Source organism: Rhipicephalus microplus, chromosome 1, assembly GCF_043290135.1.
Source record: "Rhipicephalus microplus isolate Deutch F79 chromosome 1, USDA_Rmic, whole genome shotgun sequence".
NCBI classification, from domain to species: Eukaryota; Metazoa; Arthropoda; class Arachnida; order Ixodida; family Ixodidae; genus Rhipicephalus; species Rhipicephalus microplus.
The window spans coordinates 168,756,538-168,781,178 of NC_134700.1; the positions used below are offsets into that span (position 1 = coordinate 168,756,538).

Genomic DNA, 24,641 nt, shown 5'->3' on the forward strand with positions numbered 1-24,641 from the left:
TGAATGTTATAAAACACGTTATATGACCAGCGTATTATTATTTAAGTCAGACTAAACACAAACAGGCGAAACTGACTTGTATAAACCTCTGGATTTTTCGACAAGCGGACACTCCTTTTTAGGTGCTTCTTTAGAGATAGTTTCTCATGGAAAGACGGCCGATCCATATTCAGGTCCGTTCACGGCAATGTCAGCAACGAATTTAACTCTTCTCTCGGGGTAATCGAAGTCACTTGAAAAGGGGTATGAGCATAAAGCATCACGCTGCAGTATGTAAGAAATAACGAGGTTCTGCAGAAGTTCTGCAATTGAAGGAACGAACGGAAGCGAACAGAGTGACAGCTGCCATTATTTCAATCTCAAATGATCAGCCTTCAGACTCCAAACAATATCCCACCTGAGTAGTAGCCCTCCCGTCTCTAAAATTTTGTTGTTTTCGTTATTGTTGTTATTGTTGTTGTTATTATTATTGTTATTGTTGTTGTTATTGTTGTTATCGTCGTCATCGTTCTCTTCCTCATCACCACCGAGACGCTGATTTATTTATTTATTTATTTATTTATTTATTTATTTATTTATGTATTTATTTATTTATTTATTTATTTATTTATTTATTTATTTATTTATTTATTTATTTATTTATTTATTTATTTATTTATTTATTTATTTATTTATTTATTTATTTATTTATTGATATGTTGGGTTTAACATCCCAAAATCACCATATGATTATGAGAGACGCCTATATAGTGGAGGGTTCCGGAAATTTCGACAACCTGGCGTTCTTTAACGTGCACCCAAATCTGAGCACATGGGTCTACAACATTTCCGCATCAATCGGAAATGCTGCCACCGCAGGCGGGATTTGATCCCGCGACCTGCGGGTCAGCAGCCGAGTACCTTAGCCACTATAGACCACCGCGGCGGGGCCACCACCGAGACGCTGACAACACCTGATGGCGCTATGGGCGCATGAACACCATTGATATCTGTTTACTACACGTTCACTAAGCCAGCCTAAAGACATTTTTAGAAATGCGAGCTGACGGATACCGCGCAACCTTCTCAAGGAAAAATCACCTCGTCTCTTGCTTAACTTCTATCTTAATACTAGTAATTGTTAGGATTTAACGTCACAAAACCACGATGTGTTTATGAGAGACACCATAGTGGAGGAATCCGGAAATTTCGACCACCTGTGGTTCTTTAGCATGTACCTAAATCTAAGCACATGGGCCTCAAACATATTCGTCTCCATTAAAAATGTGGCCACCACGGCCGGGATTCAATCCCGCGACCTGCTGGTCAACAGCCAAGCGTCTTAGCCACTAGACCACTGTGGCGGGTTAGCTCTTTCTGTGGCTAGCATTAGTATTCGTTTTGTTGAACCTTCGGCCTTCTCAACGTGGACCTTTAAAATTTCTCCCTTTACTTTCAGCTACCAGGTTTCTACACAATTACTCAAACCGGGTAGGTGAAACGACATCCATTATTTGCGTGCACAACTTCCGTTCAACAAGGTTCGCGCACTCCTATGTCTGACAAATTTCAAGCCATCTTAAAAAGAAGTATAGACCAGTAGCCAAGTATATACCGTGTACTACTTTTCTATATCTACATTCTTTACACGAATTGCTCGGCCGCTTTCCGACATGTATGTACTATAGCATAGCTGGCTCTAACGCAGCCTACGTTCCCATGTTTTTTTTTTTTGCATATATACATAATATATTATGAGACCATATTTCTTCTAATGTTTGGTGATGCGCGGCATGGTTTCCTTCTCACAGAACTCTTCTGAATGTATATCTTTCTGTGGCAATCTATGTGTGGACGCTGGCATTGCCATGTATGCATTCGCTGTATCGCACTATCTACCCGATTCATTCTATTTCTGTGGTTTCCTTATATTTTCTTATACTATATTTTAAATTTTTGATAAGCGTAATTATAGTGATATTTCGTTACTTCTTACCCGGACGTTTCTGGTCATGCTGACTGCTCTTAATATAGCGTTTTTTTTTCTTTTGCTCAAAAGTAACGCAACCCTAGAGGTTTTCTTTTTTTGCTCTATAGCAACGACATTTCTTGGCCGACCAGGCAAAGTGGGTGCGTGCCAGAGTTCGTAATGCCATTATCATCGACATCGCATAAGCTGGACCTCGAAGTCAAGCGCTCCACACCTGTACAAGCTCCGCGGGGCAAATTCAGGGGTGAGTAGACGCGTAAATGGCTCTTAATGGCAACACCGTTGACCAGCGGTATTGAGGCAGAGCAAGGTATCGAGGCACGCAAAAAAAACGTGGTGCATGCAAGGTCCCGTATTTTGTTGTCCCGAGGCGCACGAAGTGCACAACTCATGAGCAGTTGATTATTAGACGTCGCTGCAGTCAACGCATCCCTATACAGAAGTCCTCTTGCCAACACGTCTCTGCTCAATCGGCATTCCCTATTCAACGGTTTAATTCAAGTAGCTAGTGTTGCTCTCAATGGACTGAGAAACAACTTTTCGTAATAAGGAGGTCACTTATGTCCAAATTAACCACACTCTCACTACTGCATCTTAATGTATGTATGCACCAAGAAGCCTTGAGATAGGTGCATGAAAATTCCCTCTTGTTTCTTAGTCACTGAAGTGTCCTTCCGACACAACTTAGTAAGCTGCTCTTGGAGTTTCAGTTTCAGCCACGTCAGCACAGTCCACGCAGCTGTGCTACGCATTTTGGATAGATTGGGTAAATAGCACTGCGTTCCACGCTACATTGCATATTCTCAATATTTATATCCGAGATTTAACGTCCCAAAAACCACCTTGAGATTATGAGAGACATTGCAGGCTTCGGAAAATCCGACTACGTGATGTTTCTTGACGCGCACCTAAATCTGAATACAAGGGCCTCATGCATTTTCGATTCCGTAGAAAATTCGTTCGCGGCGGCCGGCGTTCGATCCCGCGATCTGCTGGTCAGCAATGGAGCAGAAAACCACTAGACTTCCATGGCTGTTATTGCATATTCTTTCTGTGGCAAAATTAACGTCACACGAAAGTGTAGAGATTACTTCGAAATCAGAATGTATGAGATAAAACATGGACGCATATATACGCAGCGCGTACGTACATAGTTGTTAACCCGTTGCAGCTACAGATTAACTGCACTTACATGAAAGAATGCGGAGGTGCCCTTTGGATGTCGCAGATATGGAGAAAATGAACATGTAGCCTGTTTTTCGCCCTGTCTGTGTCAATCAGGCGAAGCTCGATAACACTGAAAGTGACGACATGCCACAGTTTTTCTGGAGTGTTGATGACGTCAACAATCAAGTATCGCGTTCCTTTTGTGCCTGATTCAAACGTATAACGACGACCTCAAGCGGTGCTATCCACGCGTGCATGAATTACTCGAGCGTCGGAACATGTGAACTGGGCATCGGGACATGTGGACTTGGAATATCATCTGCCCATGTCGTATCTGTGCCGATGTTGGCTATGCGACGAGTTGAATGCGTCTTTATATATTCTTACCACATGTGTAATTTAGGTATGTGCACCTGTGTAGCGGAGAACATGGTGGTGGCAGAAGAAGAGGACGTTCGGTTGGTGGTTATCTCCAGATTCCGGTGCCGTGTCCCCCCATTAAATTTTTATTTACACAGAGCTGGTCTGACACTTTCCCCCCTTTGTCCGTTCTGCGAAGAATCAGAAACTATTGAACATTATTTTGGCTCATGTCGTAACTATGCATTAATTAGGAAACGACATTTAGATATTCCATTTGCGAAGCTAGGTTTAAATTTAACCACAGAAAATGTTTTAAGTTTTGGTGCCTCTGTTTTGGGAAATTGCCACAGAGATGCATTCGATGTGGTGTGTAATTTTATTCAAGACTCTAAACGTTTTTCAACATAAAGCCCACGTTAACAGATACCCCCCCCCACTAAAAAAAAAACGGGTCGAAAAGTAATTTTCAATTCTGGATAAATCCGTGACATACCAAATTAATCGGGTTTGGCAAAACCAGCTGTCTTGTCGGCTCCTAAAATCAAGTTGTAGCTATTAGTGTCTACTTTGTTGTTGATTCTTTTTTCTATCTAAATCTTTGGTTTCTTTCTTTCTTTTTTTAACATACTGTCTTCACTATACAACTCCCCCAACCCCCCCCCCCCCTTTTTTTTTAGTTGTAAGCAATAATGCAGTTATCGTCCATATGAGACTATATGTTCTCTTGGCCATTCCCCCAGAGTGGGTACGAGCCATGGATTAGAGGATACAAACAAACAAACAAACAAACAAACAAACAAGCAAGAGCTCGCTGCTGCGTGTTCACTGCTGTATACCGTCGAGTCGACCGTTACGTCGGCTCTGAATAAACCCCTCTCGTAGACGTAACAATATATTTGGTGCATTATTGCGACTGCATAATACGGCCAAGACCTGATAAGCTGCAACGAGAGATATATATTTTCGCCGGCACTGCATAAGCATCACAAAGTTATGATAGAGTATGGCTGTGCCAGAAAAAGATGTGTATCACTCACGCACATCATTCGGTGCACGACTCTGAACCTGCTTTGATGATTCCGTAGTAAGTTCAATGTTAACTTCAAGAAGAGCTCACTAAAACTTAGCGTCTTCCTGTCAGCCGTTCTCACTGAATTGTAAGTAATAATGAAATTTAACTTTGACTCCGTCAATGTAACAAAGCATTCTCTGTGACGACGTAGTGAACGTGCCGTGCACGGCTTGTGCACGTCGCAATCCTTGTGTTCGGGGCTGCTATAGAGTACATAGCTTATATTTAAAACGTCGCAAGGTAGCAGTTGTTAATTATTGTGCCTTCATAAATAGTTATAAGCGCGGAGGATAGGAAAGAACTTGATTTTGTCCAATTTTAGGAAGCTACTCTTTTCGGCAGGCTTATCAATCAGAGGCACCATCAGTGCTTTTAATTGATGCGATTGACTTTCTTGCTGAAGACACTTTCTGCAAATGCTGACATTGAGCAGGTCGCGTTTGAAAAGGTCGTGTGAACACGTTGAGTTTGTTGGATATATCACGTGCTGGCACCGAGACCTGCGTAGTCGTAGTTTCCGGGATTGAAGGTTGTCACAAGTGGTGTTCAGACTAGTTTTCACGTTTCTTTTATTCTTTCTTGCACTATTCATAATCCATTTACCTATACAACCGCACGCTAACAAGCCTCAACTGCAGCGATGGCGCCTTCATAGATTAGCGAGTTTCGGTACTCAGTACGTAGCGCCCACGACGTCATTGCGTACGTAAGAACGTCGCGTTTCCTTTAATGTGCATAGGCGGAAATTCTGCGCCAAAGATCTATGCCGAAACGTATTGTTCTTATTAACGCAACATCATTACCGACGCTACGTATGGAGTACTGAATCTCGCTATGTTTTTTTTTCCAATTCGTCATGCCTACATAGCGTACAAAAACGCGTGACCATGCCCTTCACTCACGTTTCATCTGACACTCGCGAAAACGTTGTACGCAACTTCGCGCCACGTCCGGTGTAACGGCACGCACACAAACACGCACGCACACAAACACACACACACACACGCACGCACACACAATATCTCCAGCAGCGTCATCCATTGTTTGCTCGACAATTTCTCCTCTATACGAGCTCGCAGAACGCGTTCCGCGTCGGTGACGTATACGAAAGTTAGTGCTATGAGTGCCAGCATCGTGTCTCCTCCTCCGCATAACGGCACTGATTCACTCGCGATACGGCAGACCCAACATCAGTCGCGCGATGTTTGTCATATCCGGCGGCGGCGTTATACGATGTCGTTCGAGGTGTTTGTTTTGTTTTGTTTTTTTTGTAATCCTCTTGGTACGCGAGCTTCTGTACTTGTACGAGTGTTGCAGGCTAGGCATGTATGTCGCGCAGAGCGCGACATTGGTAGAGTATGTCAGCAATAACAGTGCAAGACGACGAAAGCTATCTAAGCAATTCTTTGTGCATATACGTCTAACGTCATTGTGTGGCTGAACACATGGGCATACAACCTCACACATTGACATAACAGAGATGGGGTGCGCTGGAACACGAGCAGGGAAGGGGGGGGGGGGAGGCGTAGTGAGACTCATACATTGGCCTGATAGGGAAGTGGGTGCTGCAACGAATTCCCCCCCTCCAAAATAGAACACTGGGCACGACTTTGGCTGAACATGCCCACATTTGTACGAAGATATAGCTATAAAGTCATTAACTTGTTATATAGTTTCGTTACTAGGGATGGATTCACGCGACAAGCAAACTTAGGAAATCGAACGGCTTAATCGAGCCACCTAAGACCATAGGTCGGCACAACATGTGGAGCTCACTCAGGCTCGCTCATGAAGTATATTTTGAGCTTTGGACTCACTCAAACTCACCAAAACATTACTCACCCGAACCCACTCAGACCAACGGCTCGATCTGAGCGAGTTGTCGATTCAGGAGTCCATCAGCCAATGATTAGCTTCTTCGATCAAGATTTCAATGGTCTTTCACACCAATATCACGCATAATCAGGTGCTCTTCTTGATGTTGTATGGCATATCATATTCGAAAACGAGTCCTGGGGGCTTCCAAACAAGGTCTTTTTTTCTTGGAAGAGATCACATCACGTGATATAATAATGAAGAAATTCCCTGAGCAGTTGGTGGGGGGAGGTAGAGGCATCTCCCCTTACGTAATTCACGCATTTAAATGACAAATATTGAAATGGTGTATGAACGGGACTGCTTTGGAATACTTGCAAGTAGACGTGAGCATAAATGTCAACCCAGGTAAGGCTGGTAATAATGCTGTTGGTGACTAAAGAAAACTTTAAGTCGACAAAAGAAACGTAGAACTCACTCAGACTCACTCAAGAAATATATTTTTCGCTTTGGGCTCACTCGGACTCAGACTCGCGAAAATATTACTCAGCCTAACTCACTCAGACTCGTGACTTGATCTAAGCCTAAGTGAGTCAGCTCAGGAGTGAGTTCGCCGATTTATGCCTACGACCCACCACTAGTGGCTAAGGCACTCGGCTGCTGACCCGCAGGTCGCGGAATCGAATCTCGTCCGCGGCGGCGGCATTTTCGCTGGAGGTGAAAATACTCGAGGCTCGTGCGCTTAGATTTAAGTGCACGTTAAAAAAACCCAGGTGGTCTAAATTTCCGGAGCCCTCCACTATGCGCGTCTCTCATAGTCATGTCGCGGTTTTGGGAAGTTGAACACCAACATTTACTATTATCAATCTATTTGCCTGCTTTCAAACAAAAATATCAAACATAGAGCTGATATAATGATCACTATCCGTTATCCCAACAATCGCTTTCACTAAATTTTTTTTTGTTACGGAAAATTTCTCTCAGTCCTATTCTAGACATACTATCTCGTAAGAAAGCCGGTAATCGATAATACCACATTCGAAGGCGATGCTTCGAAAATAGTGCTCTATATTCTGCGCTGTTATAGCGAGTGAACGTAACCTTGACCCCGGTTATCACCCAACTGCATGGCCAGCACGTGGTTACGTCACAGCTCATGGAAAGCATGCGATAAGCACGAGAAGGGCGTTATCGGGGCCACTCGCTTTACCCGAGCCACAGTCCCACCGTCCAAAGATGACTGACCTCTGCAAGCGCTGAAAATTTTGGTCTGCTGAATTTATTTACATAAGCATGGTGGGGGAGGGGGCAAAAAAAAAACAATCAGTACAAAGGAATTTGAAGCAAAATACATAAACACACAAACAAAAACCACCGTCCATTTATCAAAACATAATAATGGTTCACCAAGTATATTTTGATACACACAGGGCATACATAATGCAAGAACAGTTTCACAGCATAAAAAATCATTATTTGTTATATTAACTAAGTCGTCAGTTGAGCTGTTCAACCTCTCTTATTGTTTTTTCGAAAGAATGGATAGAAAAACGCGTTGGAACTGCATTTGAAAGTAGATATCTTTTTGCTATTGTCATGCCATGTTTTTGTTTAAAAAAAAACCTACAGCACGCAGAGTTCAAGGAAGAAAGCTTTTTTTTTTCGCGTTCACTCGCTATCTTTGCCTCGGCAATAATAATTTTGCATATAGTGCACCGGCAATGTCAGTACTAAGCCTTGAACCTGCCAGGAGTTCACGCTTTTCGGCCACAGGGTAATATTTCCCCTTGCGCGGTCAAAAAAAAAAAAGCCTATGGTCCACGCACTTCCACGAAGTGTATCATAACGAGTGGGCGAAGCTAGGTCTTGAGGTTCAGAACATCTACGTTGAAGTCGCTGGCTTCAACGAGTTTGTGCTTGTATAGGTGTTTTATACTGTTCCGTGACAATTGTGAAAGATCGTTCTGTGTTGTTAAACCTGTGTGTGGGTGTGTGTCTCGCGTATGTTACCCGACCGTTGCTTCATATAATGTATATTGAGTGAGATTTAGGTGACATAAAAAGACGACGACAAAGCTCAGTATACTATAAATAAGGTCCATAATGTCTACGTCGAAGTCACTGGCTAGCATAAAGAGTTTGTGCTTGTAGTTGTTTTATAATGTGTTGCAATTACGATTTGTGTCCGTCTATCGTTTTTTTTTTATTCCCACATACATGTTTCGATTGCAGCAACGGTTTTCACACCGCCGAGAGTCGTGATAGAGTTAAGTCCTAACGTCCATCGTAGGATAATCACACGAAACTTTTCATTTATCGTTTTGTGTGTGCGCGTGTGTGTGCGTGTGTGTGTGTCTGTGTGCGCGTGCGTGTGTGCGTGTGTGTGTCAAATGATAGGCCAAACGCCAGAGAGCTAAGGAAACATACTTCTAAGCCTGAATGCGCCATGGAAAACCAACTACAGCATGCTTTTAAAAGCTAGTTTCGGTTTCTACTGCACTCCGACGTTACGACAAGGTAGTATAGCAGTGCCACCAGGCGGTAGTATGTCTAAGCGCAAGTTTTCATGACGTATCCTCGTCAGCACGTTGCTTTCTCGATCGTCTGTTTCGTCTGCTGCGCTTCGAACGTGTGGCAACTGTCGCGGCAGGAGGGGGGGGGGGGGGGGCACACGTTGGGATGGCATCACTTTTAAGGCGCGGGTTCTTCGACGACAATCCGAAGTCGGTCAGCAACTGCATGCCACGCTTGTACCCGTCCGGCGTGAAGGGCAGTGAACAGTGTAAACTCCGCTTGGTTGGCGTCATGTCTCCGCCCCTGCCGCAGCGCACGAAGTCGACCCACGCTTGTCTCAGCGCAGGGTCGGACTGTAATCGGTGGAACTAGCACCTATCGTCTCCCGTTTTTTACTGGCGCAAGAGTTCACAGGGCAAAATGTTGGCGTCATGACAATGAATGAAATCAAACGAGTCATATGCCCTCCGATAAACCTGCATCTTGCATTCGTGTGCACGTGTACTATTCCAGACTCCGCTAGCTCGCTTCACAGGGCGCGAGAAGACGATCGAGCGGGTGACGCGCAAGATGTCATCTTTTTTTTTTTTGTATTTTGGTACTTGACGTCATCACAACTTGCCAGCCTGTTGCGTGAAGTCACCAGGATTACTACTGTAGCCCGACGTCAAGTTAGTGTCGATGTTGGTAGGTGCGCCGCGAGAAATTTTACATTAATATCAAAGTAAAACATCTCAACAGCATTAACCGAGCATCACACTTGCTCAGAGCAGTCTCTGTACACAGGAGATTTGTATGGCATAGTAAACTGGCCTTCCAAAAAAGGTGTTAGTACCCCTTTAGTGAGTACGTTGGAATCACCGGCTTGCATAAAAGGTTAGTGCTTGTAGGTGTCTCATATAGTTCCGTCAGAATCATGATGGACATGAGTCTGTTGTAAAACCTTCCTTTTGTGAGCTGGGTAGCGCAGGGGCTCACATCCACGAATGTCCCCGTGGCGGACCCGGACGACGACAAGGCTTCGTCCTTAAAACCGAAGTGAAATGAGTCGATAGTGCACGATAGTATTGAGAGACAACGGGCGCGCGGCTGTATGGGGAAGCAAAGTAGTGAACATTTCATGTCTGGTGTGTCTACTGTATGGACCAATCGATAGCTACATCCTTTATGACGTCACGAACTGCCCCGCTACGACGGAAAACTCCGGTTCTTCCTGTTTATTAAGGCTGGTGAGGGGTCCTTTAAACTATTCACAGAATGTTTAAGATCATTTAAGATCTGAACAACTTGTTCGACAGCCATTTCGAAACAGCGTAACACGGTAAACAGCACATAAAGCATATGACGGAATTTAGTATTTCCTGTATCTTTGCTCTGCACGTGTGGTTCCTTGTTCTGTATCCTGTGTCGCATTGTCACATATATAAGGGAAAGAAGTGCACACATAAGGGCTCGCTTTTCCGTGTTTTGAAACAATAATTATGAGATCTAACAGACAATAATGCCAAGGAAAGTATAGGGAAACTTATTAGACCGAATTGTAACGCAAATATGAAGTGAAAAGGCAGACCTGCAGTATACATACATACATACATATATATATATATATATATATATATATATATATATATATATATATATATATATATATATATATATATATATATATATATATATATATATATATATATATAGTAAGAATTCATTGGACTTCGTCTTCCTCATTTGTCAATAACCATCATCAGTCTTCGCTTGGGCCCTCTTCATCATCAGCGCCATCTTGCTATTGCTTGAATAGAGCGTCAGCTAAACCGTGATTATATATATATATATATATATATATATATATATATATATATATATATATATATATATATATATATATATATATATATATATATATATATATATATATATATATATATATATATATATATATATGATCCCGCAAGTTATTTTTTCACCCACTTTTCTTTCTTCTTATTTACATTACATTTGTTCTAATAACTTACCCTATACATTCCTTGGCATTATTATCTGTTAGATATCATTAATATTGTGTCAAAACACGGAAACACGGAAAAACGAGCCCTTAAATATATATATATATATATATATATATATATATATATATATATACCACGGAATAAGCGTGTGCGTGTGCGTTAGAGCTTGCTCATTCATACTCTCCATAGATCTCTTGTAGTCGCGGGGCACGCGCCTATGCAACACCAAAACAGCAGCAGCAGCCGTCTTAGCATATTCCGACGGGTATCGAAATACTCATTAATGGTACATTATACTTCAAGTTGATCCTTTAACCATCGTCGGGTTTGTCGCTGGCATGCAAGCGCGTTCTTCGCGGTCGCGTCAAGGTTGCATCGCCGCGGATTGGTTTCTTCGCGAGGCGCCAGCAGACGTGACTCGGCAGCCGTGAAACTGGAGCCGAGCGATGTCTGTGCTTTCGGGGAACCGTGTCCGCTCAGCGTCCGTTCTCTCGCGCTGCGTTAAACGAAAAGGAATACGCGACTTCAACGAGCGGCGTCCCGTGTATGCGCGTTCTGCTTCCGGAAAGATCCTCGCTTCGTCACGCTTCGCATTCCGGCAATACGGAAGCAGCAAGAAACGCCAGCTTATTTCCAGTGTGCTGCAGTAATGCCTGTCTAGGCCTTTTGTTCAGTGGCGCGTTTGCCGACCGGTTTAGCAATTGTTTTCATCTTTCGTTATTGTTTTTTATTATTATTATTCGTTTTTTATCACGACGACCGCTATGTTAGCGCCGCCTGTATACCTTCTCTAACGGCGCATGTGTAAGGACCAGAAACGTTAAACATTCGACAGATATCCGCCTGAAAGAGCTTAGTGTGTTTCAACTAAAAGGGGTGACGTTGGCCTGCTCATGCGCAAATGCCATTTCCGATATCTCGAGTTCTCAACGTATATTGATTGATTGATTGATTTGTGGGGTTTAACGTCCCAAAACCACCATTTGATTATGAGAGACGCCGTAGTGGAGGGCTCCGGAAATTTTGACCACCTGGGGTTCTTTAACGTGCACCCAAGTCTGAGTACACGGGCCTACAACATTTCCGCCTCCATCGGAAATGCAGCCGCCTCAGCCGGGAATCGAATCCGCGACCTGCGGATCAGCAGCCGAGTACCTTAGCCACTAGACCACCGCGGCGGGGTAGTTCTCAACGTATAGCCATAAATCAAAGTACGCGCGTAATAGGATGCCAGATAAGTGACCAGATTCGTAGTGGCCTGTTTTATGCCGAATTCATAGCGACATGAAGTGATTATCTCAAACAATTGCGCATACAAATTGTCATACTTAGTTTAATTGTCGTTGTTGTGCCTCGCCCAAGTTCCACGTGGTCTTCGCGGCCTGCTGGCACCTGGCAGCTGTTGATGAGTCAACCCTGCACCGGGACGGCGACGGACGCGGACAATCTGGAAAAACCACGTCGCCGGCTCCTCTTGACACAAAAGTCGTTGGCCAAGCTTTTGTCAGCCGCCGAGAGCAACACTCCGAAGCAGCGTCGACCCAGCAGCTGTACGGGGTATTCTGCCTTGCTTGAGTCAACCTGGCTGCATCAGGGAGCGACTTTGCGCATGGGATTCCACGTCATCTCGCTGTGGTGCCACGCTGGCGCGTGGGGTCTCCCTCACCAAACAGCGAACTGGGCATGTCTTGCCCCTTTCCTAGGTTCAGAGGGAGGCGGTGTTTGGCTTTCCCTCTTCGGGGACGGAGAGGAAGACGACGATCTCATTGGAGTATCCTGCGCATAAATTTTCTTTGCAAGGGATCTTGGGAAGGCGGACGATGTATAAAAACGCTAGCGCAGAGGCGCTCGGGTGTGATTCTCTTTTCATGTTGTACCACGCTACCATGTAAATACTGTATATAAACATTTTTTTTCTCCTTCTCCGGCTTCTCTACTCGTCCTCTCCGGGGACTCGGATGGCCCGAGTCCGCACCACGCTACCCAAAGGCGCAACATCGTGTATCATTCCGTGAGTGCCATATGCCCTATGGATTCACGCGACTAAAAGATGCAGTTCATCAAGAGAAAAATAAAAAAATAACCGCCCTTAATTATACTGCATGCTTACAGATGGTTAACCAGCCGAAATCCTGAGCAGTGAACCTAAAATGCGTGCACACACCGGGATGTTTCGAAGTGGCTTCTGTCATAACTTTCTAATTCTGTATTTAAAATTGATGCATGCTTCAAACTTTGCGCTTTGTGTTGCTACCTTGAAGTATAATAAAAAGAGTTGAAACGTTTCAAGGGCAGCGATTCATGGGGCCGCGATACCTAGCAACCGTATTCACTCGAATGAAACGTTGTTGTTTTTTTTTTTGCATTTTTGCTACCGAATGTAGAAACTCACGTTACAATCATGAACTGAAATGACTGTGTTTCTTTTTTTCCTGTGCGCAATGAAAAGTCACTCTTCGCGTTACAATGTTGGTGGCGTTACAATTGAATAAGTACAATAAATATACTGAAAAAGCCTGCAGAGAAACAAACGCAAGCGCGGAGACCCTTTGAGGTGGCGTCTGTTATAGGATTGCTTCTTCGCAATAGTTTTTTTTTCCCATTCACGGACCACCGTATTTTCTTTTATTTATTTATTTATTTACAAAATACTCATTTAAGGGCCCCAGCAGGAGTGGCAAGATGATAACATTGCACACAGGTTTAAAACAGCAAGAACAATAAAAAGACACATTATATACAAAAGATACAAAAACATAGGTCATGGTTAAATACGCTCAAGTGCCTCTACAGAGCCGGTTAACAATTGAGGTAGGCAGTTCCAGTCGTTTATGGTTCGAGGAAAGAACGAGTATTTGAAAATGCTTGTTTTAGCAAAATGTTTGTTCTAGCAAACATTCTAGCAAATGTTTGTTCTAGCCTTCTATCTATACGCAGCTTCGCCGTAAATGCAGCGCATACAATGGAAAGCCGACAAGTTTTTCTCTTGCGATATCATGCAGGCCACCGTGCAATCCCGCGCCGCGGGTGTTGATCCCGCCCACGTAGATGAATGCAGCGTGCGGCGCTTCTTTCCGCTGGCGTCGGTCGCGCGCGCCCCTTGCGGTGGCGTGTTCAGTGTGGCACGACTCCTCCTGTTTGCTCAGATTAGCGCACCGACGCCTTTGCACGCAGAGTGACAACACGCCCGACTCGAGGAACGCCACGCTTGCTCGTGGCACCACGGCACGCGTCGGCATAACGTGTAGCCGTCGTTATCGCATGCAGAGCTCCTCTTTTCTCTTTATCTATCTTCGTCTGCCGATATCTACCAGTACTCGACGTACCGCCGCGCACGAGCTGCCTCGTATTCGCGAGATAGAACGGATGCTGGTGCACCCATGCAACACGACTACAGGAGGAGGAACAGACTTTGTTGCGACAAGAAGTGTGGTGCGTTCAAGGCTCCTCCTGTCTTACGCGATGTACCGTTGCTGGGCTACCGTTGCTGTATACCACATGATCCTCACCGACGAAGTGCGCGTTACTATGATAGCCCGTTCAGCAAAGCTCATCACATTGGAAGCACTGCAGAAAGTAATGGAGAGATCACACTTATTATTCGAATGGACCACTGTGTGAGCCAGTGTTGAAGACAGGTCGAAGAAATTGTAATAATAACAACAATATATTGGTGTTCTAGGCATTTGAGTCGTAATATGTTTAAGAAGCACACCATAGTGGAGGCCTCCGCGAATTTCCACCACCCGGCGTAGCTTAACGTGCGTCAATATCGCACAGTACAAGCGTCTCTAGCACTTCGCCTCTATCAAAATGTGACCACCATGGCAGGGATCGAAATCGCAACAATGGGGTAAGCAACAGAGCAACGTAACCACCTGCACCGCGGCGAACAGATCGGAGAAATTAAACGCACATCACTAAGTTCAGGGGCGGCCAGGGCGCCACATGTGAGTAAGGTCTGTCCACGAGGCCGTCTTTCTTTCCCACTCGGTTTCACGAAAAGAATCATCGAGCGCCATTCTCACTTAGCTTGATTTGTTGAAGCATGGTTGCTTGCCTATAGTATGAGTGATGTTATGTGATGTAATTTTCTGTGTTAATTTACAGCGAACTTCTGCGCCGTTTTAATGTACCAATATCTTTCTTTTTGTCGAAAAAAAAAACATGGCCCCAGGAGCGACAAAGATGCATTGGTACCCGCAAAGACGACCTCGACAATGTTTGTTTGAGCAACACGAGACTCGGATTTCAATGTCAAGAACTGTACAGGGATCACACATGCCAGCAGCAACAGCAAATAAAAGAAAAAGTGTGGCAAATTTGAGTGTAGGACCTGAGCAAGAAAATTTCGCACGCTTTAAGCACGTCATACGCTTCGCAACGTCTATCAACCCTCGCACACAAGCAGCGACATCCGCCATACACGAATCGGCACTATTTGCACCACAATTTCCGACGAGCTCGCGCTTGGCGTAACTCGGACCGTTTTTCCGCTCACATTCTTACAACACCGTCAGCGGGAAACGTCCGTGGCCCACGCTTCCGTGAACGCGCGTGCCTTCCGCGACTGCCCCACAACTTCCGTTTCTCCGCAAGCAAGGCGAGAGTCCCTGTCCCGAAATTCTGGTAAACAAACGCCCTAGTTGGTCCGTGTAGTGATGTCGCCGCTTCGCTTTTTGAGACCCCCTCCAGACTACTACTTGGACTCCCATCCGAACGATAACTTGCGTATTGGCAGAATGATAAAGAATCGAGTCCGAACAGCGAACGGGCCGTGTCGTGTGAACGGAGTGTCTATCGGAACAGCGTTCAAAATTGGGCTAGCTGCTCGAGCTTAACAGTACAAGTAGCGTCTGTGCTGGGCCTTTCTTGTTCTGCTAGCGTTACAGCTTGTTAAATCTGCTTGGCAAATCGTTCCTTGTCCGACGAACAAAAAACACTATCATAATCCTAAACTGATATGTGCCACAGAAATTGGGTCCCACGGCCCACTGGTCAACTAAAAATGAAGAGGGCAACAGTTAGCCCGACAAATGGCTGCCAAACGAAGACCCCGAGCACGTACAACGAGAGAATACTGGGGAACGGGAAAGGTATAACGGCGACCGCGACAAGGCTCCGAAACGACGGAAGGCCAACGCCAATAACGACGCGCCCTTACGTATATCACAGGTGCGAACGCTTGGCTTCAGCGCGAGTTCCCGTCCCCTGAGTTCGGACATTCCTTGTGGCGTCTGTGTCTGTCTCGGGTTTCCGAACTCGAACCCTCTTCGCTGTGAATCAACGTGGAAGCAACCTAGCGTCGCCTAAACATAATGTCACTTTAATGAATGACCAGAGTGTTTGGAAAGATAAGGCGCAATCGATAACTCGGCATCTCAGTCCCCACGTGGGAGTGGCCCGCGACACAGTGATCTGTGTTTTGGAGGACCAAATAAAAGTTTATCCAATCCGATCAATAACTATACCAGTAAGCTCGACGCGACGAAGACTCGAAGATTGCAAGGCTCTAATTGGCACTTCCATGGCAGCGCAGCGGCCACGGCACCATGACCTTTCCTCTAACAATGTTATCGTAGTCAGTGGCACCGATAATCAATTAGTGAATATTAATGAATTCTTGAACCTTTTGATTTGTTGCATTACTCAGAAGAGAGTTGATAAATCCAATAACATACTGTTGTCACTATAAAGAACACAAAGAGATAAAAAATGGCAACAATGTGCCGCCAGACATATGTTCTGTGCTGCCTCTGACTCCCCTTTCTTTCATCTGTCTTCCCTATGTACCTTCCGCCCACATTTCCCACCCCCGCCCACATATGTTTAGCCGACCCCCCTCGCCCCTGGGAAACGGAGATTGGCGTGTTTTGTTTTATCAAAAACCATTACTGCCACCATGAAGTTGAAATGTATGAGAGCAACGATAATCGAGAACTCAAATCATACTAAGAAAGCTACACACTGCGTCAAGTTTGGAAAACTTGGTGAACTAAGCCAGCCATGCTGCGATCCAACAGGAAAAAAAAAACATGTCAATCAATCATTGGCCTTATTGGGGATCATTGTTCCTTTGTGCTCACACCCTTGAGCGTACCGCTTTGCGGAAGTCGCTTAATTGGGGTCGGCCCAGGGCAGGACGCAATCTGAACGCTCTGCACGGTTCGACTTCCGGCACCCTTGAATACAAGCCGGATGGAAGAGGACGATGACCGCGAAAGCGGCGACGAAGAAATACTCGTGTCGCCTCGATTGCGGTCGATCCCAGTTCATCTGGCGTCATTAACAAATGAGAGAGCCTATGCCAGCTTGTTGTACGGGCGAAGCTCCTTAAGGCGTGGGTGGTGCGTCCCCTGCATATATAGTAGCCACCTCTCGATTTAGTCCTTAAAATGTCCGCTGGATGGCGGTAACTGTGTATGATGAATATATGATGAAAAGATGCGAGACGGTGGTAGTTAAAGTGTTCAACAGACAGACAGAGAGACTGACAGAGACAGAGACACACACAGAGACAGACACAGACAGACAGACACACAGAGACAGACACAGACAGACAGACAGACAGACAGACAGACAGACAGACAGACAGACAGACACACAGACAGACACACAGACAGACAGACAGACAGACAGACACACACACACACAGACAGACAGACAGACAGACAGACAGACAAACAGACAGACAGACAAACAGACAGAGACAGATAGACAGACAGACAGACACACAGGCAGACACACAGACAGACAGACACACAGACACACAGACACACACACAGACAGACAGACACACAGACAGAGACAGACAGACAGACAGACAGACAGACGGACAGACAGACAGACAGACAGACAGACAGACAGACAGATAGACAGACAGACAGAGACAGACAGATAGACAGACAGACAGAGACAGACAGACAGACAGACAGACAGACAGACAGACAGACAGACAGACAGACAGACAGACAGACAGACAGACAGACAGACAGACAGACAGAGACAGATAGACAGACAGACAGAGACAGATAGACAGACAGACAGACAGACAGACAGACAGACAGACAGACAGACAGACAGAGGCAGACAGACACGGCTAGTGGATGATTCACGGTTTAGCGATAAAACCCTTCGAAGCTTCGCCCCACTCATTATGATTCACTCCGTGGATATGCCTCGACTTCGTTTTTCGGCGTAACGCGTTAGGGCAACAGTTACCCCTAGTTCACCCTGAAGCATCCACTTTCTACAGTGTGCGAAAATATCCTGCCGCCGAAACGTAGCGTTGTTCACTCTTGAACGTTCCCCGCGCCGCCGAATATGCCATCTACCACGGGGAGAACGCAGCAATGGATGCGCTGTCACCCGGTTGTTGTCGCGGCTCACAAACGCCACTACGCCATCCGGTGGTCCTCCATGATTCTTGGACGCAGGAAGCAAGAAAAAGCTGTACTTAATTTACTGGCAAGTCGCTCTCTTGTAATGCATGAAGAGCAGAAAAAACCACTGATGCCAACGGCGTTAATGGATTCATCTTGCTCTACAAGTGTGCGACCAGCTCGGCCACGCCAATGACAAGCTCGGTCCCTTCTTCCAAGAAATAGGGACGTGAAGTAGGCAGAGGGGGTTAATGTCATTGGTTGCAACATTCAGTTACGTGCACTGTGACATGCACTGCGGCATGACAAGTGAGTAGGGCAGGGCAGTCATTTTTCAAAATTCTTTAACTAGCGCTACTATTGGTAATAATTCACTACACTATTGGTCCTTAGCGACCGATTCGACGGCAGACACCACGAAAATCGGTCTCAGGGTGATCGGTGCGGAGAGGTCTCTTTCGGCGGCCGGAATGCTCAGTGTGACCACGGCCTTAGACGCACCTTAGGGATCTCGGCTTCTCGGCGTGCTATGTCGTTAACATGGTCCGTCATATATGGGTAGGCGCTACAAATATTGTGTGAATTATACTACTTGCCACTGGTTCACACAATGCATATTTTGAGTTAAAGGTTGGTTGTTACTGCCTAAAACGTTATGTTTGGATTAGCAGCGGTGTCGGAATTCCTGACGAAACTTACCAAGGCTCATTTCAAAGCCAGCATCACGAACATGCATCTCTACGGCAAAGTCATCTATTTGAAACGCCAATTTATTGAACATATCCGCAAAGTGATAATTCGTTAATGGACCGGAGACGAATAAAACAGTGAGGAGCATAGATTTTGCTGTGGGAAGCCCCACCGCACGCTGCATGCTTCACCCCTGCCTAGGTTTCACAGCTGAAATACCCTTTCTAGCTCATTGCTTAGTGTTGATTGTGCTTCCTCCTCATTTTTAGGGACGAAACTGTTTAAGCCGTGGGTCGTGTGTCCCCGATGTATGTATGTATGTATGTATGTATGTATGTATGTATGTATGTATGTATGTATGTATGTATGTATGTATGTATGTATGTATGTATGTATGTATGTATGTATGTATGTATGTATGTATGTATGTATGTATGTATGTAACTATCTATGTATTTATCTATCTATGTATGTATGCATGCATGCATGCATGTATGCATGTATGTACGCATGTATGTATGTATGTATGTATGTATGTATGTATGTATGTATGTATGTATGTATGTATGTATGTATGTATGTATGTATGTATGTATGTATGTATGTATGTTTGGTATGTATGTATGTAAGCCAGTTCTCGTTTAGTCCTTGGAATGTCCGCTGGATTGCGGTACTTGTGTATGATGCATATATAATCACAAGATGCGAGAGATTGCGGTACTTGGAGTGTTCACTAGATGGACGGACGGACGGATGGATAGACGGACGGACTGACATGCTTCGCCTTATTCATCATCATTCACTCCATGAATATGCTGTGATTTTTCAAAGGGATTATGTTTGTGTACAGCCAGCTATCAAAGACGGTCTCGTGAAAAATTGATGTCCCAGGACGAGGCATGAAAGGAGGATATGGCACTGCTCATGCTCCAATGAAATGCGTTACCACTTACAGACCCGCATGCGTATCATGTTATTTTTAATGAAGGCAAATTTTGAGGCAAACCGAAGATATCTCATACTCTAAAACCACCATGCTAAATCTGGCTACATGCAGAGCATGGCTGCCTATATAAAATATGGTTTTTACTTGTAACCTGCCAAAAAAGATCTTCTGCCAAAAATAATGATTTTCCCTCTTCATCCTTCAAGCAAGCGGTTAAAAAGAAAATAGAATGGTTGAGAAAGTGCCATTTAAATGTCTGCTACGAATTAGTTCCCAAAACAAAAAGTGGGATGTATACTTTGATACGCACAACAAGGAATCAACGAACAAGGGAACCGGAAAGAACGAACAAGTTGGATGAATAAATTGTTTAATTAATTATTATAGCAATGACGCATGAATATTACCATAACTTAACTGATTAATTATTTGTCGTATGAATGAATAAAATAATGAATTAACAAATGAATTCACACAGGAACTCCAGAAATGTCTTGTTGATATCTTCGGCGTTGTCTGTGACGCGCGTAGGTAGAGCTCTACTGTAACATTAAGGCTTCCCTGGAACTTTTTTTTTTCCCTGGCTGCATCGGTTCGGCACCTTTCGCATTATTCCCATCGTTAACCAGCATCAGCCCCAACAGCCGCATTCCCGCGTCTGTCATGGCATTGTCAAGAAATTTTGACAATACTTAAACAGTTCTCATGTGTCAAATCCTTCATGTTGGTGTCTTAAAAAGGGCCATTTTTTATACACTGATGAAAGGTTTATTGCTACAGGCTTACTGTTTCAGAGAGAGTTGACGGATGGATGGGTCGATGACCGCGCAGTGCGACTGTCAGTGGAGACAGACAAAAAAAATGGCACGCACAAAAACACCCTCCACTATCTCGCTCACGCACACGCTCACACACACACACACACACACACGCACGCACACGCACGCACGCGCACACACACACACACACACACACACACACACACACACACACACACACCTAAAGCTTAGAAAAAGAGAGAACATTTTTACATGAAAGAAGTACATCTTTGCAAGTGTGCACACTACTAATGACATGATAGTCTGCAAATTGAAAAAAAAATTACACGAGCAGTTTCAGTAAATTTAGTTCTGTAGATTCTGGAGCAAACATATGAGCCGCATTTAGTGGTTACAAACTTGCCGTCCCTTGTATTGGGGTGCAGTTTGCAAGACCAAGTGAAGCATGCGAGACAAGACAACTATACGGACCTCTCGGGTTGCTCTTCTTTTCAGTTTAAGTTATCATTGATTTAAAAGAAGTGTGTCAGCAAGCTAAAAAGAAGAAAAAAAGAACTCTTACGTTCTCAAGGTCACCACTGTCTGCAAACGTATGAAATAGGCGCTTGAGCTTAACTTTAAAACCAATCGCATGCGTAGAATTCCCTTGCAATTCACAAGAAACCAAACGCTTTCGACAAGGCCCAAAAAGCTGTTATCTCGTGGTCCTCCTTATCCTGTGCTTCTCATTCACCTTGTCATGTCCAATTTTCTACCTCGTCGCTATCAGCTACTCGAGACGCTGACTAAGCTTTCTTCCGACTTTCATCTTGAACTGGGTGGATGCGCACTTTTTATCTATAAGGGGCATCACTACGTGGAGGACTGGCACTTATCTGCTTTACTTTATCACGGAGGAATGTGGTTGCTACTCATTTGAGCTTCTTCCTTGAAATACATACATCAATCTTCCGCCGATTTCACTATATAAGGCCAGCATGTGATTTGGTGCGGTGTATATGTTCCGTTGCCTGATTGAGCTTAATCATCCATGCGATCCATTTTGTGCGAGATGACTGCGCTTGAGGTCGCTGATAAGTTTTAGCTGATTTCGATTGACCGTCAAGCTTACTAATTTCGCTGATTCTTGGCTGATTTTGATTGACCGTCAAGCCTGGTGTTGCGAAAAATTCTATTCGATTAGCCGTTAACGTGATCCGTCTATCCCGATGGATCATTCACTTTCGAAGACTTACTTTCCCTTTTCTTTTTTGCGTATAGAAGACTGTGTTATTGCTAAGAAAGGCAAAAAAAAGATCAGTAATATTTAAAAAGCAATCTTTTTCGCCACCACGTGCTATTCGATGCATTGTATGCTGCGGGAACCGGCATGACACGTCACAGCGCCGACAGTTGTTGTGAACTTGTACCTCCACATGACATCCGCGGCCGCAGCAGCTTTCTTTAGCCAACTACGCATGCACAAATGCACGCGGCTGGCAGGCAGTATAAGTTTATTTGGTATTCTCTATGCATGATTGTCTGTCATTCCTGCTGCTTTGCCGACTTGTAACGGGGTCGGGACCATGTCAAGCTCTCGACCTTTTGGTCCTGTACTCCTCTTATCAAAATGAAACAATGATTGATTGATTGATTGATTGATTGATTGATTGATTGATTGATTGATTGATATGGCGTTGAAAGCATAGGAATGCGCACGGTTGTCCACAATGACGCCCCGCTTTCAGATTTGGCACCCACCTTATGATGAATAGGAAGCTGATGTATATGGACGTGAGGAATAGGCTGACAGTTAACTCTGCTCTCAGAAAAAGAACCTGTAATGGTAGCTCAGTGGCAAAGGCATTGCGCTGCTAAGCTCCAAGGCACGAGTTCGATTCCCTACTGTGGCGGCCTCAGTTCGATGGGGGCAAAACGCAACAGCACTCGCGTACTAGATTGAGGAACGCGTCAGTAAACGCCACGTCAAAATAAATCCAAGGCCGCTCACCCCAGTGCACCTTTTTTATTATATTGAGGTTATAGATGGCACATAAAACCGCCGTGTTTTTTAAAGGGTTTTAGGGTTGGAAACCCTAGCCGATTGGTCCCCAAGTTCATGCGTCCCCCTCCCTCCTAAATACAAGAGAGCGGGCGTACCTAAATTCACTTCGTGTAGGTGAATGGCGAAAAAAGAAGTGGAGAGGGTTCAAAGAAACTGGAGAGCTCGAGTACGAATGCCACCCGTAGGCCTGGCATTAAACTCCATATATTATAAAATGTAATCGCCCATTCAAGGGTTCTTGAACCCCAGAGTATGGGCCGTTTCGGTGTGTCAGCGGTATCGCATCACCATGCCCTTAATTATTTGTGGAGTTTTACACACCAAAACCACGGTGTAATTATGAGGCACGCTATAGTAGAAGACTCCAGAATTTTCGCCTATGTGGAGTTCTTCAACGTGCAGTGACATCGCTCAGTACACGGGCCCACTAAAATTTCGCCTCCATCGAAATATGGCTGCAGAAGCACACGGCTCCGAACCCGGGACCTTTGTGTCAGCAGCCGAGAGCCGCAGCACTATGCCACTGCAGCGGACGGTGTCATGCCACTGCTAGTGGCACTCGCATCTCTTGGAGTCAACAGTACGATTGCTTCGCGGTAGGGGGGAGTGTCAATAAATAAAAAAAACAAGGCCCTCTAGTAAAACCACCTGCATGAATATACACCATTCCAGATACCACCCAATGGAAGGAGCGGGTGAACAGGTGCCCAAGCTCAATTCTGGCCACTCCTCTGTCAGGGAGCGGACGGCCGCGAAGACAAGACATGCTGGAGAGCCCGCCAATGACGCTTCATCCCGTTTGCCACCGGCTGGCGCAAGCGTGGCGCCCAAGGGCTCAGAACGCGACAAGACCAAGCGGACGCCGAAGAAGCAAGCCACAGTACCATCCAAGAAACTGCCTCAAGAGATCGCGGCGTCGATTCAAGATGCTTGGAAGTAAGAATTCTGACTGACTTATACAGTGTACTACTCACCAATTTCTATAAACAATGTCACGGTTTCACTGCGAGGGTGATGCAGTGAATGTTATAACAACAGACTGGAATGTTATAAGAAGTCAGGTTTATAGCAAACCCCTTAAAGATCCTATCTGACGTAAGTATACTAAATGCTGGCCGAGAGGTCTAGGGCATCAGATATGAGCGAAGTTATTTTTATTCCGAAGACATTGCGTGCGTGCCAGCGCCCTTTTGATCAAGGTTCGCACCCTCTTCCCAAACGCCCTCCCCCCACTCACCCCAACACTGGCACACTCGATGCTCCTTCGCCCAACGGGAGCCAGCCAACACGTTTCGTCTTTTCTTGAGCCACGCCCATCTGCAGCCTTGGCTAGTGCTCACGCATACACATGTGACACGCAAAGCAAGGGGCGACACTCGATATGTACTTATACAGGACATGACGGCGACGGCATGTTCTGTGTAATGTTATGTTCAGCCTCGAGAGTCAGTATAATTGCTACCGTAGCTATGGTGACCCCCCCCCCCCCCCGCCCACTTCCCCCCACTTGGCGTTGGCCAGCAATAAAGTTCTTTTTTCTACTTCATCGTAGCGCTCGTCGTCATTACTGAAGACTCTTAGCGACGAAAATGCACACAGAAAACAAACAAATAATCACGCCGACATTGCATAACTGTGATACGTACTACCGTGTCAGGGATGTATACGCAGCATTGCATTACCATTTAAAATTCACCTGCAGCACGGCATTAAATATTTCTCCGCTCTGCCATTATGGCAAACGCTTTTGGAAATTACAGGGTAGGGGGATGCTCGTTGTTTGTAGAACTGTATGCTTCAGTCAACGTAAACGCAAAGCCATTCGGTTCACCACTAATATTCGAAGTAATGGTACAGAAGTCAGAAAGCATGAACGTTCACTTTAATATCAAAA

At 45.1% G+C, this 24,641-nt stretch overlaps 1 protein-coding gene and 1 long non-coding RNA gene across 6 annotated transcripts in view; one reads left to right on the forward strand and one right to left on the reverse strand.

Annotated features, from left to right (window-relative positions):
* Positions 1–12,373, reverse strand: part of LOC142802729 (uncharacterized) — a 174,441-nt gene extending 162,068 nt beyond the window's left edge. The window contains exon 1 of the long non-coding RNA XR_012893970.1: positions 12,235–12,373. This is a non-coding gene — a long non-coding RNA (uncharacterized LOC142802729). The remainder of the gene's footprint in view (positions 1–12,234) is intronic.
* LOC119178569 (tissue alpha-L-fucosidase-like) overlaps positions 2,195–24,641 on the forward strand; it is a 39,547-nt gene continuing 17,100 nt past the window's right edge. The window contains exons 1-2 of one of the 5 annotated variants that reach the window (XM_075887723.1): positions 2,195–2,213; positions 23,420–23,683. In XM_075887723.1, coding sequence (XP_075743838.1) covers positions 23,430–23,683 — 254 coding nt within the window. In that variant the 5' untranslated portion in view covers positions 2,195–2,213; positions 23,420–23,429. Of the gene's footprint in view, positions 2,214–12,760; positions 12,918–14,097; positions 14,339–23,419; positions 23,684–24,641 lie in introns of those variants that run through there. The other 4 variants (XM_075887738.1, XM_075887706.1, XM_075887714.1 and 1 more) reach the window with 4 other exon arrangements.